Here is a 20,147-nt window from a genome sequence, read left to right on the forward strand (position 1 = left end):
GCTTTCTCCTATTACCTCCATTAGCTCTAATGAACTAATCATATCACTTTTGATGGGTCGAATAATAACTATTCCTTGATTGGTTTACTCTAGGAAGTTGAGGAAATTTGTAAGATTATTTTAAAAGAATTATCTATCTTTCAAGGCGCTTTTACCAATCAATCTCATAGTATCTTAGAACACCATAAATGGAACCACCTAACCCACCCCAATTAATTATATCAAATGATAACATACCAAAAACATCAGACCAATAATTCAATTATGGGTCTATATAATGTATGTCATTAATGAATTTAAAACCCTATGCTTGCCCCACCCATTAGATGGATTGTAAATCAATACACTCTATAATGTGACTTTTATAATAGTCTCATTTAGTTCCATCCACTACACCAAGTAATGCAACCACCTTCTGTAAGAAAGTAAACAAGCTAATCTTATAGGAATTTATAGAACAATTCATATAGTAATCAGTTGTGATATCTTCTTTTTTTTTAAGTAGATAAAAGCTATCATTTTCAATTTTATTAGAAGTTCTTTCTGGCAAAGAAAAAAGATTTTCATGTTAACATTTAGCAATTATATATAAACTTCTTAGTGATAATTCTATTACTTTTTTTATAACTATTACATACAATTGAGCTATCTCATGCGAATCTCAAGTATTTCAGTGCTAGATTTTAATTTTACTTCTGAATCCCATGTTAGGTTTGTTGAGATATCAATACCCACACCATCTCTACCAGAACTTGCTAGTAGAATTTAAAGCTCGATATTTGGCTTGGAAAGGATGATGAATGAAATGTTGCAGGATGCAGCTTCATTTGGTTATGTTCAAGCAAGGATGAAAGGCATATTATTCCATAGACTAGAAAACCCTAACTTTGCTAATCCTACCCTCTTAAAGGACTATTTTAGCTCTTTCTAACCAAGTTCATCTCATGATTTGATCTTCCATGGGTAGGCAAAATATAAATAACTAAAGAAATATTGGTAAACAATATAAAAGTTTGTATAGCATCTCATTATAGTCATTATTTCTAGTAACTTCTTTTATGAGGTTGCATGCATAAAATATTTATTTTTAATAATTCCAAAAATGATTGGAGAATAATGTCATCATATGATAAGTTCTATCATGATGATTAATAAAATTACAATTGTCATGTATTTCATTACAATTTCTAAGCAAGCCAATCATTATGTCCATGTTGTAACCACCTAGCATGTAAGGATTATAAAACTCCAAAACCTAATTAACTCATGGTTAGTCCATACGAGGACTATATAGATAATAAAAGCCAAAAGAAAAATAAAATATTTATGAAATTGGTAACATAATATAATTTTTATATTATATGGAAAAAATATTAACATGTTCTATAAATTTTTCTTGGCTTCATATATGAAATAGAGATATAATGATTAAGTGTAATTAATTTATATATGATGCTTAAATGATTTTTTTTTTCCTTCAAATTCCATTGAGGAAATTTTATTATTAATTTTGATGGCTAACTTTAGCAATTTAACCTGTATAGATAGTAATCGTCCAAAAATATAGGTGTCAATTAATCTTCCAAAAATAACATTTGATAAAATTTTTTTCCTTCATTAAATTTAAAAATTACATACTTATATTATGTTTTGCTAATTCTTAAAACCTTAAGTTCTAAGAAATTTTCTTCATATTTAAACATTACACTTAGAAAATATGTCTTGCTTATCAAAACAATCATTTGTTATGATGATATTGTGTAAGTTTATTGATAACGTATACATAATTTATAGAACTTGATGTTAAATTTTTATGTAAATTTATAATTATCTTATGAGTCCCTCGATAGTTGGTGGGTTTTCAATAAAGTTATAAAGAGTTTTACTAGGCATTTAGATTATGATTTCATCGTGGTTGTTTTTTGGTAATTATATTATTTATGATTCTAATGAATTTTTTGTTCCAGTATTACTTATTTTATTTTAGATATCTTCTGATCTAATACCCTTTTTGTCGTTAGCTAATAGCTAATAATGGAATCAACTCATCCTTGTGAACTCTAGCTATTTGTATGATGTTGTTGCATATGAATATGATCATTTTTTTTAATTAACATATAAAGCTATTGTCATTCTGATAATGATTTGCCATTTACAAAAGTGGAGCTGATGAGAGGATGGGCTTGTATGTTATACTATGAATTGACAAATGTATTATATCTATATGTTTAGTTTATTTAAAAATTTAATAATGATTGATTTGTTATATGTTGAAATGATCAATTCTTATGTATTAATCTTTTGTTATAGTGTAATATGTAATTTGGAGAAAATTATTTATTTATTGAGATACTTTCAATTATTAATTTTGCCAGATCATTGTTACCTGCCAATTGTGGAACTACTGAACAGTCTTTTGACTCATTCCTCTAATAATTGAGTAAGAACAAACATGTAAAGTAATAGAAGGATGAAATCTTATTATCATTTCTTTTCAATAAGGCCTCTCTCAAGAGTAAATTTTCATTACATTTTGTCTCATTTAGTTGACTTGTTTTTTTTTTTTTTTTTAATTTTCCAAAGCTATATTGGATGTTTCCTTCCAAGATTCAATAAAAAAAAATACAAATTTTCTAAATTGTAGTATTTGAGAATTTAATTTGCCCTGACCATCCTCACTTTGTTCCATAACACAATATATTATGTCGATCCTTTTGATAATTAGAATTTGGACTTAGCTATTATTTTTAATGCTAATTTACTACTTTATAAGTTTTCAACATTTTCAACTATCTATGAGTGCATAATCTGTCTGTTCTCAATAATTTGTTCTTTTGTCACTTGAACAATGGAATAGCTCGTTTCCTAATTAATGATTATTTTTATTTAAAATATTTAGGAGATTATTTTTTATCCACTCTTTTGATCGATGCTAAGAAAATTTTAGAATTTTGTAAATATATATTCTCTTTTTTGAAATATTTTGCACTCATTTCTTTTGATCAAAGTTAAAAAAAATTTATTATTTATCACTAATATAATTAATAACTAGAATTTTTTATCGTATTAAAATTAATAATTTTATCTTTTAACAAAGAAAAATTAATTTAAATTTTTTTAAAATGAATTCTTATATTTATATTTTTATTCACATCAATTTAATGCATGTGCAATAAAACTAAGTATCTTAAATCTCCACTACAATTTGTGTTTTTTTTTTTGTAGATATTTTAAGTTACAATATTGCATCAGATTTCTATCTATGTGACAAACTCTATTTCTGTGAATTTCATTAAGTGCATTAACAATTTCTATTTACAACTAGCCCTTTCCAACATAAATAGGCATTTTTTTAAGAAAAATTTCCATTCACAAGATTGAGTAGGAAAAGTGACCCATACAACATTTACAAACAAGAAAGAGTAAATGCAGCTGAAAAAATGTCTGGATTTAAACTCAAAAAATATGAAATAAGAAAAAAACACTAGAGACACAAAACACTAAGAAATTTACTATAAAAATTGGCAGAATTTGTACATATTTCTTTCTTTCTCACTCTATACTTATTTTTCTTTATAATTTATGTCATTCTCTACTCGTAATAAATAATTATACAAAAAAATTGACCAAGGGCAATAATATTTCAAGTGAAACAAGAGAAATGAGAATTAAAAATTGTCAATAAGGGTGTGAAAATGGGTCTACGGGTCCGGTTAGGTCAAACCTGTTTGACACGGATTCAAACGGGTTAACACTTTCTCGACCTAGTTTTGGAAATGGGTAAGGATTGTTAACACGAACTTGACTCGTGTGGGTTACAAAGTTTATCTTACTCAATCCATGAGGGTAGCAATCACGTGCTCGTCAAAAGGCATTGGCAATGCGGTGGGATGACAGCGACAGGCAGCAGCGGCAACTCGAATGAGATGGCACCACTATGACAGTAGGAGCAAGGGCAAGATGGTGGCAAGCTGGAAGTGGAAACACGATGATGTAGTGATAAGAGAGTGATGCGAGTGACACGACGATATAGTGAGCAAGACACGATAATGTATTGACTAAGTGATGAGATAGGTTACTTAGGATTATAAATGTGTCAATCTAGGTTATTTTTGGGTTTTTGGGAAAACTCGAACCTGACCCAATCTTACAAATGGGTTGGAATTACAAACCTAACCCTGAACTGTATAACAAATGAGTTAACCCAAACTCAATATTTTCTTGGTCGGGTTTATGTCGAGTTTTAGCTTATGTTAGATTTTGATACCCCATAATGTCCAGCCCCACTTGCAACATTACTATACCAGGTTAGGAGTGCCACCAGTATCAAATTTATGTCTCTAGTGTAACTAAAATTGTAATAGCATTGAAATCTAGAGAACTGCGAAGCTCCTATCTCTTTCCATCTCAAACTCGACTATCCAGTGTCGCAAAGCTATACAACAAAGGAAAACCATTTGGTACAAAACACTAGAACCCAAGCACATAGAGAACTTGTTCAACCCCCCAATAAGTTCAACAAACATAATTTAGGTCCCATATATAATAAAACTTTATTTATCATCATAATCTAATTCTACACATAGATAAAAATTTCTTTTATTTTCTAGTAAAATTTTTTATTTTCAAAAATAAATTAGCCATTTTGTAAAAATCTAATTATTTGCTATAAAATCCTCTAATTAAATGATAATTGAGCTATTGTCTAAGATAAATTCTCACTCATAATACTATCAAATTCTTTTGTGCTATTTTGTTTTCTTAAAAAAAAAAAGTTTTTATGTCAAGGGAAAGTTTGAAGCATATTCTAACTTTTCAAAACTCAGTATTAGTTGTTATGTCTTTTAATTGAGAAAACATATGGCCAAAAATGATGGCCAAAACCTTTCAAAAAATTTGGATTGATAGGAATGCAAAAATATTTTAACTTCATATATAATATAAACTAGAGAAAAAAGCAGCATGGTAATACAAGAACAAGCCTAGCCAATAGACATTTGTTTTCTTCTTTCTAGGTCAAAACCCTTAGTGATCACTTCTCCAATGACCTAATCTTCCCTTATAAGATTTACTTATCTTCTAAATTAAATACATAAAACCCCATTTTGCGCAATAATCCACCGCCTATAAATCCCCACCACCACTGGGTTTACCCCTCCAAGTTATTCTAAGCAGAGCTTCAAATTTCTATTCTCATGGAGATTTCTTCTTCTCTACTCTCATATTTTATTCTTCTCAATATGTTCTTCTTTTTTCTATTAATTGAGAAGAAATTTCTAGTATCAGCACGAGAGCTTGCCGGAGAACACCACGTCATTGACATTAAGTCACTGTTGCCGAGCAGCTCCTGTTCCTTTCTGAATAAAAGTTTGTGAGCAATTTTTATAATTTCTTAATACAATATTAGAGACTATTTTTATAAAATAATTAGAATAATTATAATTCAAGCAGAAATTAAGCTCATTTGTTAGATATCTAGCATAGGCTCATTTGATAGACATTACAAGCTTACATGTGATGCAAAAGAAATAAAAAAAACTTAATACTTTCATTAATTAGTTTTCTAAATTGTGACAGGCACGAGCCCTTCCAAGCTCAATGTGGTCCACCAGCATGGCCCATGCTCATCCTTAACACACCAATACAAGCCGTCACATGTTGATATCTTCCGTCAAGACCAAGCCCGTGTTGAATACATCCAACACCAGGCCGCCAATGCAACCACCGGCCTAAACGTTATTGGCGGCTCCCTTTCTGCAAGAGTTCCAGCAAAAATTGATTATTCTCTTGGTGTCTTTGACTATATCGTTAGCATAGGCCTAGGAACCCCTACCAAGTTCTTCACAGTTATTTTTGACACTGGTAGTGATCTCACTTGGACCCAATGCCTCCCCTGCATTAACTGTTATAACCAAAAAGACCCAATTTTTGACCCAACCCAATCCTCCACCTTCACCACCATCGAATGCACCTCTAACTATTGTATCCAACTCCCGCGATTTGGTTGCTCCTCTACCTTCACCTGCCTCTACGAGCAAAGATATACTGATAGTACTATTTCTAAAGGCTCACTCATTCAAGACACCTTAAAATTCTCTGATGATAATATACAAAACATCCACTTTGGCTGTGGAGATAATAACACTGGATATTTTGGGCACGTTGATGGAATATTAGGCCTTGGCCGAGGGGCTCTTTCAATTATTTCGCAAACAACTCAGTTGTATAATAATATATTCTCATATTGTTTACCATCAGGGCCCAACAAAGTTGGATATCTTGAACTAGGTAGCGCAGCCCTTGGTGTGAAGTATACACCGATGCTAACCAACCCAAAAATGCCATCATACTACTTCATCAATCTCACCGCCATTTCTGTTGGGGGTGAAAGGCTCCCCCTTTCACCTACTATATTTAGTGGCCCTGGAACTTTGTTGGACTCTGGAACCTCATTTACGCACCTTCCACCCACTGTCTACTCTGCACTACGTAACATTTTCCGAGAAAAAATGACCGATTACCCAATGGCTCCACCATTGTTTGATCTCGACACATGTTATGACCTCACTAACTTTGAGCAGGTGGTGGTGCCACAGATTTTGTTGATCTATGACGGTGAAGTGACAACTAACTTAGATACCTCAGGGATACTTTTGTTGGGCAAAAAATCTCAAACTTGCTTAGCATTCGTTGAAAATAAGGATGATAGTGAGCTTGTGGTTATTGGTAATTTACAGCAACGCAGGTTTGATGTAGTCTATGATGTGGGGAACTTACAAATTGGATTTGGGATAAATGGTTGTAGCTAGTGATGGATCGATCGAGTTGATTGAGTTAAAAGCAATTTATTTATGTGGCTAGAATGAAAAGGTTTCATCATATTGGTTATAAAATTGGGGCATGCGGAATAATAAATGTGGTAAAGAAAAAGTTTGATTGTATCCAAATTTTATGAAATAATTAAATATCAAATAAAGGCAACTTTATTTGACTTCTTCAAAATCGTTAAGATGTGCTTAATTTTATTATAACTAAGGGAAAATAATGAAATTATTTGTTGGAGGATAGAATTTTTATTAACAGAGTTAAAATGTCACCTTTCTTCACAAAAGAGCTTATTCTTAAAAATGAAAATGACTTTTTTTGATGATTTTTGTTCAATGTCATACTGTTACAAACTAAAATCATCACATATTTTTCTTCAACTTGATCCTTTTTGTTCTCATTTAGGATTCAATTTAAATTTTTTTCTATTCGATAAATGGAAGAAGTTTAGGCTTGTGAGTTTATCCAACCCATTTAGCCACAAAGCTTAACACATTGAAGCTTTAATGTAACCAATCCAATCTTCCTTATAATGGGGACATTTGTCTAGTTAAGGCAAACTCACATACTGATCACTTACATAGCCATAGCACTCATGGCCTCTAATTGATAACCAAATCTCTCAACTAACAAATTAATGAGAGTTTCATAATGATCAATTATGTGATTTACATTTTTATAATTTTGAAGAATTTATTTCTAAATATTATGCCACCACAAAAAAAAAAAAATTTAACTCCATCACTATCTGCAATCTTCATGTATGTGTATGTTTACCCATTTTTATTATATAATTCTCAAACCTATGTTCGTCCATAAAAAAAAGTTCTAATCTCCAGCTCATGCTTCAATAAGTGGGGCCAAAAGCGTTGAGAATGAAGACCTATCCAAAGTGTTCCAAAGTTATTAAGCTTTTATAGTGAAATAAAATTGCAACTTAAGGGGGCTTGAGAGGACTAATGCTCTCACTTGAAATTAGACCTATGTCTGTTCATCGAAGAATATTAGGACTAGGAACATGTAATTGAAATCTTCTTTTAGTACATGGAGGTTGAACCGAAAAAAACAAGTGAAGTATGTTGCTTGCAGGTTGAGAGAAGGCGCTATTGATTGGTGGGCACAAAATTTGTAAATGAGACATAGAGAAGGGAAATGATAGATTTGGAGTTGGAATAGGATGAAATAGCTTTTGAGGGCACATTTCCTTCCCATTATTTTTGAGCAAATACTTTACCTGAAATATAAGCATTGTATGTAAGGGGCTCATTCTATAAGTGAATATATAGATGAATTCTATAGGTTGAGTGCATGGAACAATCTAAATGAGTCCCATATTCCAATCATTGCATGATATATTGGTGGCCTAAATGTCAAATTATACAGTAAATTGGATTTAAGCTCGATATGGTCATTATCTCAGGTTGTAAATTTGCATTATTAGCCAAAATGCAACTTAGTCGGCATTAAAAATCACACTCAACTCATCACTAGTTTATTGAATTAGCTGTGGAAGGTAATAAATCCAATAACCACTGACTAAAATTTTAGTAGCTCTACCATAACCAAATCACCCAACCATATTGGCTACAATTAATCAGGATAATAAACTGATTAGAGTACTGACCTATTAATTGATATGTTATTTTATACATTAGAACATTTCATATATCCTTATTTTAATTTTGTGAGCTTTCATTTTAGGCTTTAAAGGTGTATATTGCCCAATGCTAACCCTCAATTTTGTTGAAGTTGTTGCCAAAGTTGCTAATACACAAATTAATCCAATAATTTTTATAACAACTAATTCATAAAAAAATGAATCATTGATAAAATTTATGATTAGATTAAGATAATCAATAATCTTGATTGAATTTTTTTTTTTATTTCATATCAACGTAATCCTATAATACATGCTTTATGTATAATGTTTATATCTTATGGTAATGGAGCTAATACTATTTATTTTATGATATATACTACTTGACCTCTAAAATTTATAATAATCTATCATGATATATGCTATGTATATCAAATACACTTTTGGAGAGAGTGCAAAGTTGTTGGAAAATTCCCATTAAGTTATTAAGTAAAATTTTTAGGATTTCATATAGAAAAATATTTGATCTATTTATTTGTAGTTCATCATTGCTCATTTGTTATATGGATATTAGAAATTAGAGCAAGAAAATGTTTAAAAATCATAAGTGTTGAAATAGTTACAACTTAGTTTTTTGATTGTTGATATTCCTGCAACATGTATTTTTTTTATGATTCCAAATATTATTATTTTAATTAAAATTTCTTGTAACATGTTTTGGATGTTTTTTTTTGTTTTTTTTTGTGTATACTAATATTTCAAGGAAATCATACTCTAGATTATTGAAAACTTCAAATCAGATTAGATTAGAGTTCATTGTAAATGAAGTCTATATTTTTTTTATTTTTATTAAGTTAGAGATAGTGTGATTAAAATTGAATAACTGTGCACACACACACACACTGGGTGAGTCTTTAAAATTTGAAAATTTTAAACCGATTGTACTATATGAAGTCATTTCATAGGAAATGATTTGTTCAATTTTTTCCCCTATAAGGAGTTAAACAAACTGCAGGTAGAAAATATTTCTAAGTATCGATCGTACTGTACGAAGGTTCCTTCATATAGATGATGTCCATAGTACAAATTAGATGGGTTCTTATTTATTTAGACTAATTCAAAGTTTCCTCTGAACTGATCATATTGTACGATATCCTGTTCATACGAACGATATCCATAGTATGAATTGGATGGATCCCTTTTCGTCCCGCTGAACATGTAAATTTTTTGAACTGATCATTCTATACGATACCTTGTTTGTAAAGATGACATCTAGAGTACGAATTGGACGGGTCCCTTTTTTCTTGATGAACTTGAAAATTTTCTAAATCAGTCGTGTTGTGTGATGCCTTGTTCTTATAGATGGCATCCAGAGTATAAATTTAATAAGTCCCTTTTTTTCCTGACGAAAGCCAAATTTTGTTGAACTAATCATACTATATAATTTTCCTTTCATACTAATGATGTCTAGAGTACAAAAATGTGGGGTACCTTTTCATACTTATGATGATTTTCTAACTATTCATACAATACGAACTTAGTTCATACTTGAAAATTCTCTTGTACTAAAATATTTCATAGAGATTAACAAAAGGTTCATGCATAATAGTTTTTAAACTACTCATACGTACAAACATATGATCGTACTATACATTTGTACACACTCAAAATAGAAAATTTTAGTTTTCTGGATAGTTTTTCGTGTCTTTCATATAAAAGGTCCTTAAAACCTGGCATGAAAAATGTTATTCTTCATGATTTTTTAAGGCAACTCAAAGAGTGATTGTAGGAGAGTGTTTGAGAGAGATTTCTTATAAGTGGAATGTGAAGGGTTCACAAGGTTACTCAAAGGTAAGGATCTCTTCGTGTTTTTGGTTACAACTCTTATTTTCTTCGTTCTTGTTGCTCATGAGAAGATCTTAAAAGAAGATATGGTACTCTACCAACACTTGGAGGGTATGAACAGACGATAGTACTATGCCTACACTTTGTGGGTGTGAAAGGACAATGGTTCTTTTCTGACACTTGGAGAGTGAAAACAAATAATGGTTCTCTGCCGACACATGGAGGGTGTGAAAGGACAATAATTCACTATCATACCAGGGATTAGTGAATGAGATGAGTTGTAAAGGCTTCTCCACCTTGTAATGGGAGCGAAAGGAGAGTCACTTTAGTAATAGTGCAATACCTAAAGAGGGAGTCTTCAGGGAGTCGATTTAGGTCATGTTTGATCGAACCACAATGAAGATGTGTCATTTTAATTTTCGCATTTATTTTCTACAATTTGTTTACTGTGGTTGAAAAGCTTATTTTAAATGAAAATAAAATTATTATAGAATTTAAATTTTTTTTTTATGAAAAATCCAAGAGAATTTTTAAATTACCAATTCAACCCCCAACCCCCCCGCCCCCTTTGGTTAGCCTTGGGATAATTGCTTAGGATTAACAACCTATATATAATCAATAAGTTGTATCAGAGCTTTATTTCAAAACTATAAGTTTAGAATACTTTTTTAAAATGATAATGACTAATTTTTGAAATTGAAACACACCTGAAGGGTATTCGATCACTAGACCTCCATTATTTAATAATATCCTTTTAAATTTTGTAAAATAGGAATGTCTACATTTTTTCAATCGCTTGACTATCGTATGTGGGTTTTAGTTAAGGAAGGGTATACTAGGCCAACAAGACTTATAGATGGCATTAGAGTTGGAACACATTTAACTAATTGGACTATAAAAAAATGTGACTTAGCACAACTAATTGCAAAATATTTAAATAGTTTCTTTAGTGCACTTAAGTCTGAGAATTACATGTGGGTTTCTTCTTACAAAAGTGGAAAGGATATTTGGGATAGGCTTTATATTACATATAAATGGAATAAGGAACTAAAGAAATCTAGATTAAACATCTTGTTACATGACTATGAATTATTTCGCATGAAACCCAATGAATCCATTTCTGGAATGTACATAAGATTTACTCAAACAGTCACTTCTTTGCATGCATTTGATAGAGAACTAATAAATGCTAAAATGGTTAATAAAATTCTTCATTATTTTCTTACTGCTTATGATACTAAAATAACTCTTATTATAGAGTCTAAAGACTTAAATATTTATTCTATTGATAATCTTCTTGGATCACTAATCACTTACGGGCAAGAAGTTAGTCAAAGGAAGACAGATGCAGGTTAACAAAGAAAGGATAATGACAAAGAAATGTTAAGGTTTCTAATGATGTGATTTGTTATGAATGAAGTAATCCTTGACTTATGAAAATGGATTTCCCTAATCTTAATGCCACTCCTAGCAAGGAGAAGGTAGAGGAGAAAGAAAATGGAAGGAAGGGCAAGAAGATGTTTCAAAGAGATTTTTGTGTAGAATTAGCTTTAGATTCATCAAAAATAGAAAAAGAAGAGGAAGTCACCAAATTGTGTTTAAGGGCTAATAATCTTGATCAGTTAGATCAAGAAGAGGTATGTGACTTAATCTATAATGAATTGCTTGAAGTTTCTGAAAGAATTCATACTGCATATAGAAAACTTAAGAAAATTTATGCTAGATTAAACTTTAAATTGTAAGTGTTACAAAAAGAGCATTAAACGCTTAGGAAAGATCACACACTGATTGAAAATAACCACATGAGCTTACTAAATGAATTTGATGATTTAAATAAGCAGAATGATCTTATAAAATCATCATACACTGAACTAGAAAAAGAATCTACAAATTTTAAGGATGAATCTAAAAATAGAGAGCAATATTTAAAATTTGATATTAATGTGTTAGAATATGTTAACACAATTCTTATGTTAAAATTGAAACCTCTTGAGGAAAATAGGATACCCCTCAAACATGAAGATTTTACAAATCCTATTTTGAAGTAAGAAATTTTAAAACCTAGGAAAAGACAAATTTATTTTTAGAGATTAAAAAACAAATTTCCTTGAGTTACATGTTTTACATGTGAGATGATTGGACATATATCAAACACTTGTACTTTATATAAAAAAATTCATATAGTGTGGAGACCTAAGATGAATAAATAAGTCATATCATTTATGCTTCTACTTTTATTTTTGCAAACTTGTTTGGGTTCCCAAGACTAATGTTTGATTATTTTGTAGGGTCACTCTCATACAAGATCTCATGAGAGCATTTGGTAGCTAGACAATGGTTGCTCGTAGTATATGACTGGAGACACTACACAATTCATATTGCTGGAAGCCAAGAATAGAGACAAGATTAAACTGGGAGACAATACCACTTGGAAAGTGGTTGGCATAGATATGATCTAAAAATTGAATAATTTTTTCATTGAGAATTTTTTACTTGTACAAGGCTTAAAGTATAATTTGTTAAGTATTAGCCAGCTATGTGACAAAGGGTATAATATTAAATTTTTTCCCATTAGCTGTATATTAAGCATAAATGGAAATTATATTTTGCATGGAACAAGGGTAAATAATGTTTATAAAGTAGATTTGAACTATATTAAAACTCCTACTACTTATTGTTTAAAAATTATTTTGATGAATCATGGATATGGCATAGGAGACTTTATCACGCTAGCATAAAAATCCTTAGGAAAATTACCCAAAAGGAATTGGTTAAAGGTATACAAAAACTCGACTTTACTAAGGATTACCTTTGTGATGCTTGTGATTAACGAAAATAGGTGAAGTCCTCATTTCATTCTAATAAGGATCTTAGAACTAGCAAATCATTTGAATTAATACATATTGACCTTTTTGGATCCGTTAGCTCTAAAAGTTTAAGAGGGAAGGTATATAAATTTGTGATAGTTGATGATTTCTCAAGATTTATATGGGTTAAATTTTTATTTCATAAGAGTCAATCATTTGAGAAATTTAGAGACTTTTTGACTTGAATTTCGAAGAAACTAGGTTGTGAAATTTCTACAAGTCAAAATGATCATGGAGGTGAATTTGAAAATTAAAAATTTGAGGATTTTTGCAAGGAAAAAGGAATTGATCTCAATTTTTTTACACTTAGGACCCCTTAGCAGAATGGGGTAGTAGAAAGAAAGAACAAAATTTTAATTCAAGACGCTAGAGCCATGTTGGCAGAATATTCACTTCCTAAATATGTTTTGGTAGAAGCGGTTAGTACTACATGTTATGTTCTAAATAACATGAACATAAGGTCAAAATTAAATAAAACCCTTTATGAGCTTCTTAAGGGGAGAACGTCTAACTTGTCACATTTGCATATTTTTGAATGTTAGGTGTTCATTCATAATAATGAAAAATCTTCTTTAGGAATTTTTTATCTAAAATCAGATGAAATAATTTTTTTTGGATACTTTAGTGTTGAAAAATTATATAGAGTATTTAACAAAAGAACTTTGGTAGTTGAGGAGACCACACATGTTATATTTGATGAATATGAGATTTTAGAATAGCCAAATTTGGAAGAGGCCGATATAGAAAATAAATCCCAAATGATTGAGAAGATTAGTTTGGATGAAAATTTGAAATAAGAAGAACATTTGCCTAAAGATTTTTAAATTTTCTAAAAACTACCCTAAGGAATTAATTTTAGGTGAACCGAGTGAGGGTGTTAGGACTAGGTGTGGACTTAGCAAATATGTTAACCATTCTTCCTTTATTTAAATGAAAGATCCCAAAAATGTTAATAAAGCACTTTTGGATGAATTTTGGATTTTGGCCATGCAAGAAGAATTAAATCAGTTTGTAAGAAATGATGTTTGAGAATTGATTGTAAGGCCAAAAGATCAAACTGTAGTAGAAACTAAGTGGGTATTTAAATATAAAATGAATGACTCAGAAGTTATTATTATAAAATAAGGTTAGATTAATGGCTAAGGGGTATAATCAAATTAAAGGGATTAATTTTGAGGAGACTTTTTCCCCTGTAGCAAGACTTGAAAGAATGAGTGTTTTATTAGCCTTTAACTTTTTTAGAGGATTTAAATTCTTTCATATGGATGTTAAAAGTGTTTTTTGATTGGGGTGGTTCAAAAAGATATTTATGTTGAACACCTCAAGGTTTTAAAAGTTCTAAATTCTATAATGAGGTGTATAAATTGAAAAAGGCATTATATGGATTCAAAGAAACACAAAGGGTTTGGTATGAGAGGTTAAGCACTTTTTATTATAAAGATATTTTATAAAAGGAAGCGTGGAAACCACTCTCTTTTTGAAGAAATTGGGAGATGATACACTTATTATTCAAATTTATGTTGATGATATCATTTTGGATTAACTAATAAAAACCTTTATGATGATTTTTCAAAAATAATGAGTAGTGAATTTGAGATGAGCTTAATGAGAGATTTAAGTTATTTTCTTAGTTTTAACATTAAGCAAATTAAGGAGGGAACATTTCTTAGTCAGTAAAAGTATGTTAAGGACATCCTCAAGAAGTATGAAAGGGAAAATGCTAATCAAGTAAGTACACCAATGAGTTCTTCAATTCAATTTGATAAGGACCCAAAGAGAAATTTTTTTTTGTCAAAATAAATTTAGAAGAATTATTGGATCTTTACTTTATTTGACAGTTAGCAGGCCAGATTGAATATTTAGTGTTTGTTTTTATGTAAACTTTCAATTAGAACTAAAAGAATCACATTCGATTGCAGCAAAATGGATTTTGAGACATCTTTTAAGAACTTAGAATATAAGGATTTAGTATCCTAAGTATAGCTTTTCATTTGAAATTGTTTGGTATTCTGATTTAGAATGTAGGTTGTAGGGTCGATCAAAAGAGTATATCTGAAACTTGTCAATTTATAAGAAATTGTTTAGTTTCTTGGTCCAGTAGAAAATAAAATTTTGTAGCCCTATCTACTGCTGAAGTTGAATACATTGTCTTAGTAAGTTGTGTGGCACAAGTTCTTTCATTGAAAAAACAACTAATTTATTTATGATTTATAATAGACACAATCCCAATTTATTATGACAACACTAGTGTCATTTGCATTTCAAAAATCCTATTCAACTTTCTAGAACCAAACATATAGACATTAAGAATCATTTCATTAGGGATAAGGTATCCAAAAGACAAATTAAATTGAATTATGTTTCAACTAAAAATCAACATGCAAAAATTTTGACAAAAGCACTAGCCTTCGATACTTTTAGCAAATTAAGAATTAGGTTAAGTGGGATTGACTTAATGCTTAGATAAAATCTTCTATAAACTTGATATGTTTTTATGTATGTCTTGATTTTATTTTTGTGTTGTTTTCATTTTAGTTGTGAGTATTTTTAATTTGTTTTTATTTTTTAGTTTTTTTCAATTTAGACATTTGTCACTTGTTTTGGTTGATTAAATTTATGAATTTTTTTTTATTTTATTTTCTTAATGTTTTTTTCATACTGTACAAAATTATTTTTGTCCCGTACGAATTTTGTAGCATGTCAATCATTATTTTAGATGGTATGCATAAAATTTTGATTTTTTTAACATAGATCATACTGTACGATAATGCCATCAACCCGTACGATTTGTAAGCATTCGTCTGTATGCATGTAGATGATTATATGGGTAGAATCAATTAATATAACTGATTGTATGTAAGAATGCAAATTTCGTGTGTAGGATCCACATGTTATTTTCTATGGGGGACAATATAACTATCATTAAAATGATCTTAAATAACTAATCATCCTGGATTAACTTATGTTTGTATGTACGATCGTATGGTCAAAAAGTTTGTACTAAAGTATGCATCGTAAATTGTGTGTTTATGAAAAGTTGTTTCATTTTAGATTTTATTATTTGTATATACCTAATATTTTTTCAACCCGTACGATCCCAATATCATACATATGAATCCATTTTTTTACTGTACGATGGGTAAATTTTCTTTAAATAGATGAGCTTTAAAATTAATTTTCATTCACTTTCAAACCCTTCTTTAATCCTTCTAGGGGGACTAACCTAAGAATGACAAGTTCTAGTAAGAGTTCTAGAGTTACTAAAGGATTTTCATCCGGGGATAGGGACAATAACTTCCTATCTAGAGATAATGAGGATTCTTTCTATAGTTATATAGCCTCCAAAATCACTCCTTCAAGACTACTGATTCAAGATTAAATTCACTTTCAAGTTATGCCACTATTTGATTCAAACTAGTCCTTTATTATGACTTTAATCTATGCTAATCACAGAGAAAATTTTCACTACTTCTTAGTAAATATGAGGATTAGTGAGGATGAGAGTAGAATAACATCATTTAACAAAAAAAATCAGGTAGAAATCACAAAGGAAGATCTAGGAACCTTTCTTCATTTAAGGACTCATAGGACTAGAACACCCACATTAACCTCCAAATTCGATTATAACTGGTCTGACATAAACAAAATTCTTAGAGGTGTAACTCAAGTTCTTACTTGGCTAGAGTGTACACCTTGAATTAAAATGTCATGGTCATCCAACATGTCTTAAGAAATTTAATCATTTCTAAGGTTAATGATCACATAAATATTACTCTTCTTTCCATCGTTACCTATTTTATCATGACTGGACAACCAATTGATGAGGCCTAACTCATCTTGGATTACATTCATAACTTTTCTGAAATTGGGTTTCCTTCTCATAAGAGGAAGAAAAATAATTCTCTAGGACATTTAGTGACCTACATTTTGGAAAAGAAGTACAACATTATTCATCCTGATCCTCCAACTAAAATGCCAATATTCTTTATTGATGCCTCTTTTCGATCTCTTTTTGGGAGGAATGAGAGTTCAAGTGAAGATAATGAGGGAGAAGGGGGAGCACCTGCATCTGCTCAGGGACCTGATCATGATAACTATTCGGAGATGGTCCAGCAATTTGATCGGATGGAGAGTCATTTTGATCAATGTTTTGATCAAATTCAGACTCGTCTATACCTGTAGGATGCATAACACCAAGAAGATATGGGGTGGATCCGAGGTCAGTTTGACTCGGTGAACATGAATATAGCTATGATGAATAGCTATTTCTCAATCTTCAACCAGCCTACTCCTCCAGATCAGGGCCCTTCAGAGTTTTAGATGTTTTTTTTGTAGTTGTTTTTGCCAGTCCTTTCTTGATGATGTAATGATGTCTATATTTATTTCCTTTTGTAGTACTTATTTTTTGTTTAGATTTCTGTTGATGTTGTAATATTTAGAAGTTATGTTAATTGATATCAATGACTTTAATGTATTCGATCTTTTTTTGTATCAATAAAAATGCCATGTTTTGTTTAGTTTCTTTTGTTCCTTATTTTAAATGTGACTTTTCCTATATAAAAAGCCTGTTGATCTAAAAAATGTTATAAATTAATTTGGATTATAAAATTAATTTCATTATGAAATCTAACTTTTAAAAAAATATAAGTTAACTTATAACTCAATCAAATAAGGTATATCAATCTCATGTTCTTTTTAGGCAAACATAATTTGAATATTATTATTGCAATTTTGATATTTTATTATTTTTTAATTCATTTTTTAATATAACTATTTTTTTAATTAGAAAGATTTGATGTTCTATTTATTGATTTTGGAAAGACTAAAAAAAAGGGATGATATTAAAAGAAATGTACAATGGGTACAAAAATCAATAGAATGCACAATGGTTTGCAAAATGAAAATAAGCACAAAATTTGCCCAAATAAAAAAAGATACACAAAGTGTGCCGCAAATATTTGAAAAGATGTGCAATGCCACCAATTATGTTTTAGTTATTTCCTCTATCGTTTAATCTTTATTTTAAATCAATCAAATTTTTAATTATATCCTATATTGAAAATTGAAATTTTCTAATCATTATTTCATCACTTTTGCAATAATTTTCCTTATGTAACTGTCTAGAATGCCTCATGATCTTGATTAACTTTTCTTATCTAAAGTTATTATTTAATTTAGAAATTTTTGAATATTTCTTTTTCATCTTATGATAATTAACTTTGCTATTGAAACTCTATTTCAATCTCTTTCAAGATCAATTATTATGCTTTCTCATTTAACATCTTTCATTTCAACTTTCTTTTTCCCTTTTTGTTGTTATTAAAAGGGTGAGTAATATTATTTTTTGAGTTTTGTATTTCATGTGTTTGTATTTTGTGGAAGTTGTTGTTTGTGTTTTATTTTAGGGTTTGTGTTTTATATGTTTTAAAATAAAAATAAAAAAAGTTCTTGGTTTGCTCTTCATGGAATTTCCCTATATTCACATGTTTATTCTTGTAGGGGAAGTTAAGGAGAAATTTAGTGCATACATATTAACTCAAGCATTAATTTTTTTGCCATCATAAAAAAGGGGGAGATTGTTGAGTAGTTGCAACTTAGTTTTTTGATTATTGATATTCTTGCAACATGTATGTTTTTGATGATTCCAAATATTATTATTTTAATTACAATTTCTCCTAGCATAGTTTGGATGTATTATTTTATTGTTTGTGTGTACTAATATTTTAGCAAAATCATACTCCAGATTATTTAAGACTTCAAACCAGATTAGATTAAGGTTCATTTTAATTGAAATTTGTAATTTTTTATTTTTATTGTGACTGAGAGAGTGCGACTGTAATTAATTAATTATGCAAACACATACTGGGTGAGTGTTTAAAAATCATTACGAGCAAATGAACGAATTGTAGGTAAAATTTTTTTACTGATAGTAGGGTAAAATTTTGACATGTATCAAAATTTGGACTGATCGTACTATACAAAGGTTCCTTCATATAGATGACATCAAGAGTATAAATTGGATGAGTATCTTTTAGTCTAGATGAATTCAAAGTTTCTTCTGTACTGATCATACTGTATGATCTCTTGTTTGTACTAATTACGTACAGAGTACGAATTGGATTGGACCCTTTTTGTCATGAAAAACTTGAAAATTTTTTGAACTGATCGTATTGTACGATACCTTGTTCATATAGATGATGTTAAGAGTACGAATTGGACGGGTCCCTTTTTGTCTCGATGAACTTGAAAATTAACCCAACGAATTCCAAATTTTGTTGAACTAATCATATTGTACGATTAGCCTTTTGTACAAACGATGTCTAGAGTATGAAAATGTAAGGTACCTTTCTATCCCGATGAAGTTGATAAATTTTCTAAATGTTCATACAGTATGAACTTGGTTCATACTGGATGATTATCGTGTACAAAAATATTTCAAACAGATTCGCAAAAATTCATACGTAATATTTTTTAAACTATTCAAACATACGAACATATGATCGTACACGCTCAAAATAGAGTTTTATTTTTTGTTTCCTGGATAATTTTTCATGTCTTTCATATAAAAGGTCCTTAAAAAGTAATGTAAAAAATGTTTTTCGTAATGATTTTTTAAGGGCAAGTGAAAGAGTGATTGTGGGAGAGTGTTTGAGAGAGATTTTTTTTGCAAGTGGGGTGTTAATGATTCACAATGTTACTCAAAGGTAAGCATATGTTTGTGTTTTTGGTTACAACTCTTCTTTTCTTCTTTCTTGTTGCTAGTGAGAAGATCTTTGAATTAGATCTAGTACTTTGCTGATACTTGGGCATAAACAAACGACGTTACTTTGCCGACCCTTGGAGGTTGTGAAAGGATGACGGTTCTATGCCGACACTTAGAGACTGTAAATAGACCACGGTTCTCTACCAACACTTAGAGGGTGTGAAAGAACGACAGTTCTCTTCCGCACCAGGGATTGGTGGAAGAGAGGAATTGTAAAGGATTCTACACCTTGTTGTGGGAGAAAAATGAG

At 30.1% G+C, this 20,147-nt stretch overlaps 1 protein-coding gene across 1 annotated transcript; it reads left to right on the forward strand.

The window, feature by feature from the left end:
* The first annotated feature begins 793 nt into the window (after nt 1–793).
* On the forward strand, nt 794–6,809 carry LOC110094133 (aspartyl protease family protein At5g10770-like). Its single transcript, XM_020819288.1, has 2 exons — nt 794–854; nt 5,578–6,809. Exons 1-2 carry the CDS (start codon nt 794–796, stop codon nt 6,807–6,809), a joined length of 1,293 nt encoding a protein of 430 aa, XP_020674947.1.
* The last annotated feature ends 13,338 nt before the right edge of the window (nt 6,810–20,147 follow it).

Source organism: Dendrobium catenatum, unplaced genomic scaffold (assembly GCF_001605985.2).
Source record: "Dendrobium catenatum unplaced genomic scaffold, ASM160598v2 fragScaff_scaffold_621, whole genome shotgun sequence".
In the NCBI taxonomy this organism is placed as follows: domain Eukaryota; kingdom Viridiplantae; phylum Streptophyta; class Magnoliopsida; order Asparagales; family Orchidaceae; genus Dendrobium; species Dendrobium catenatum.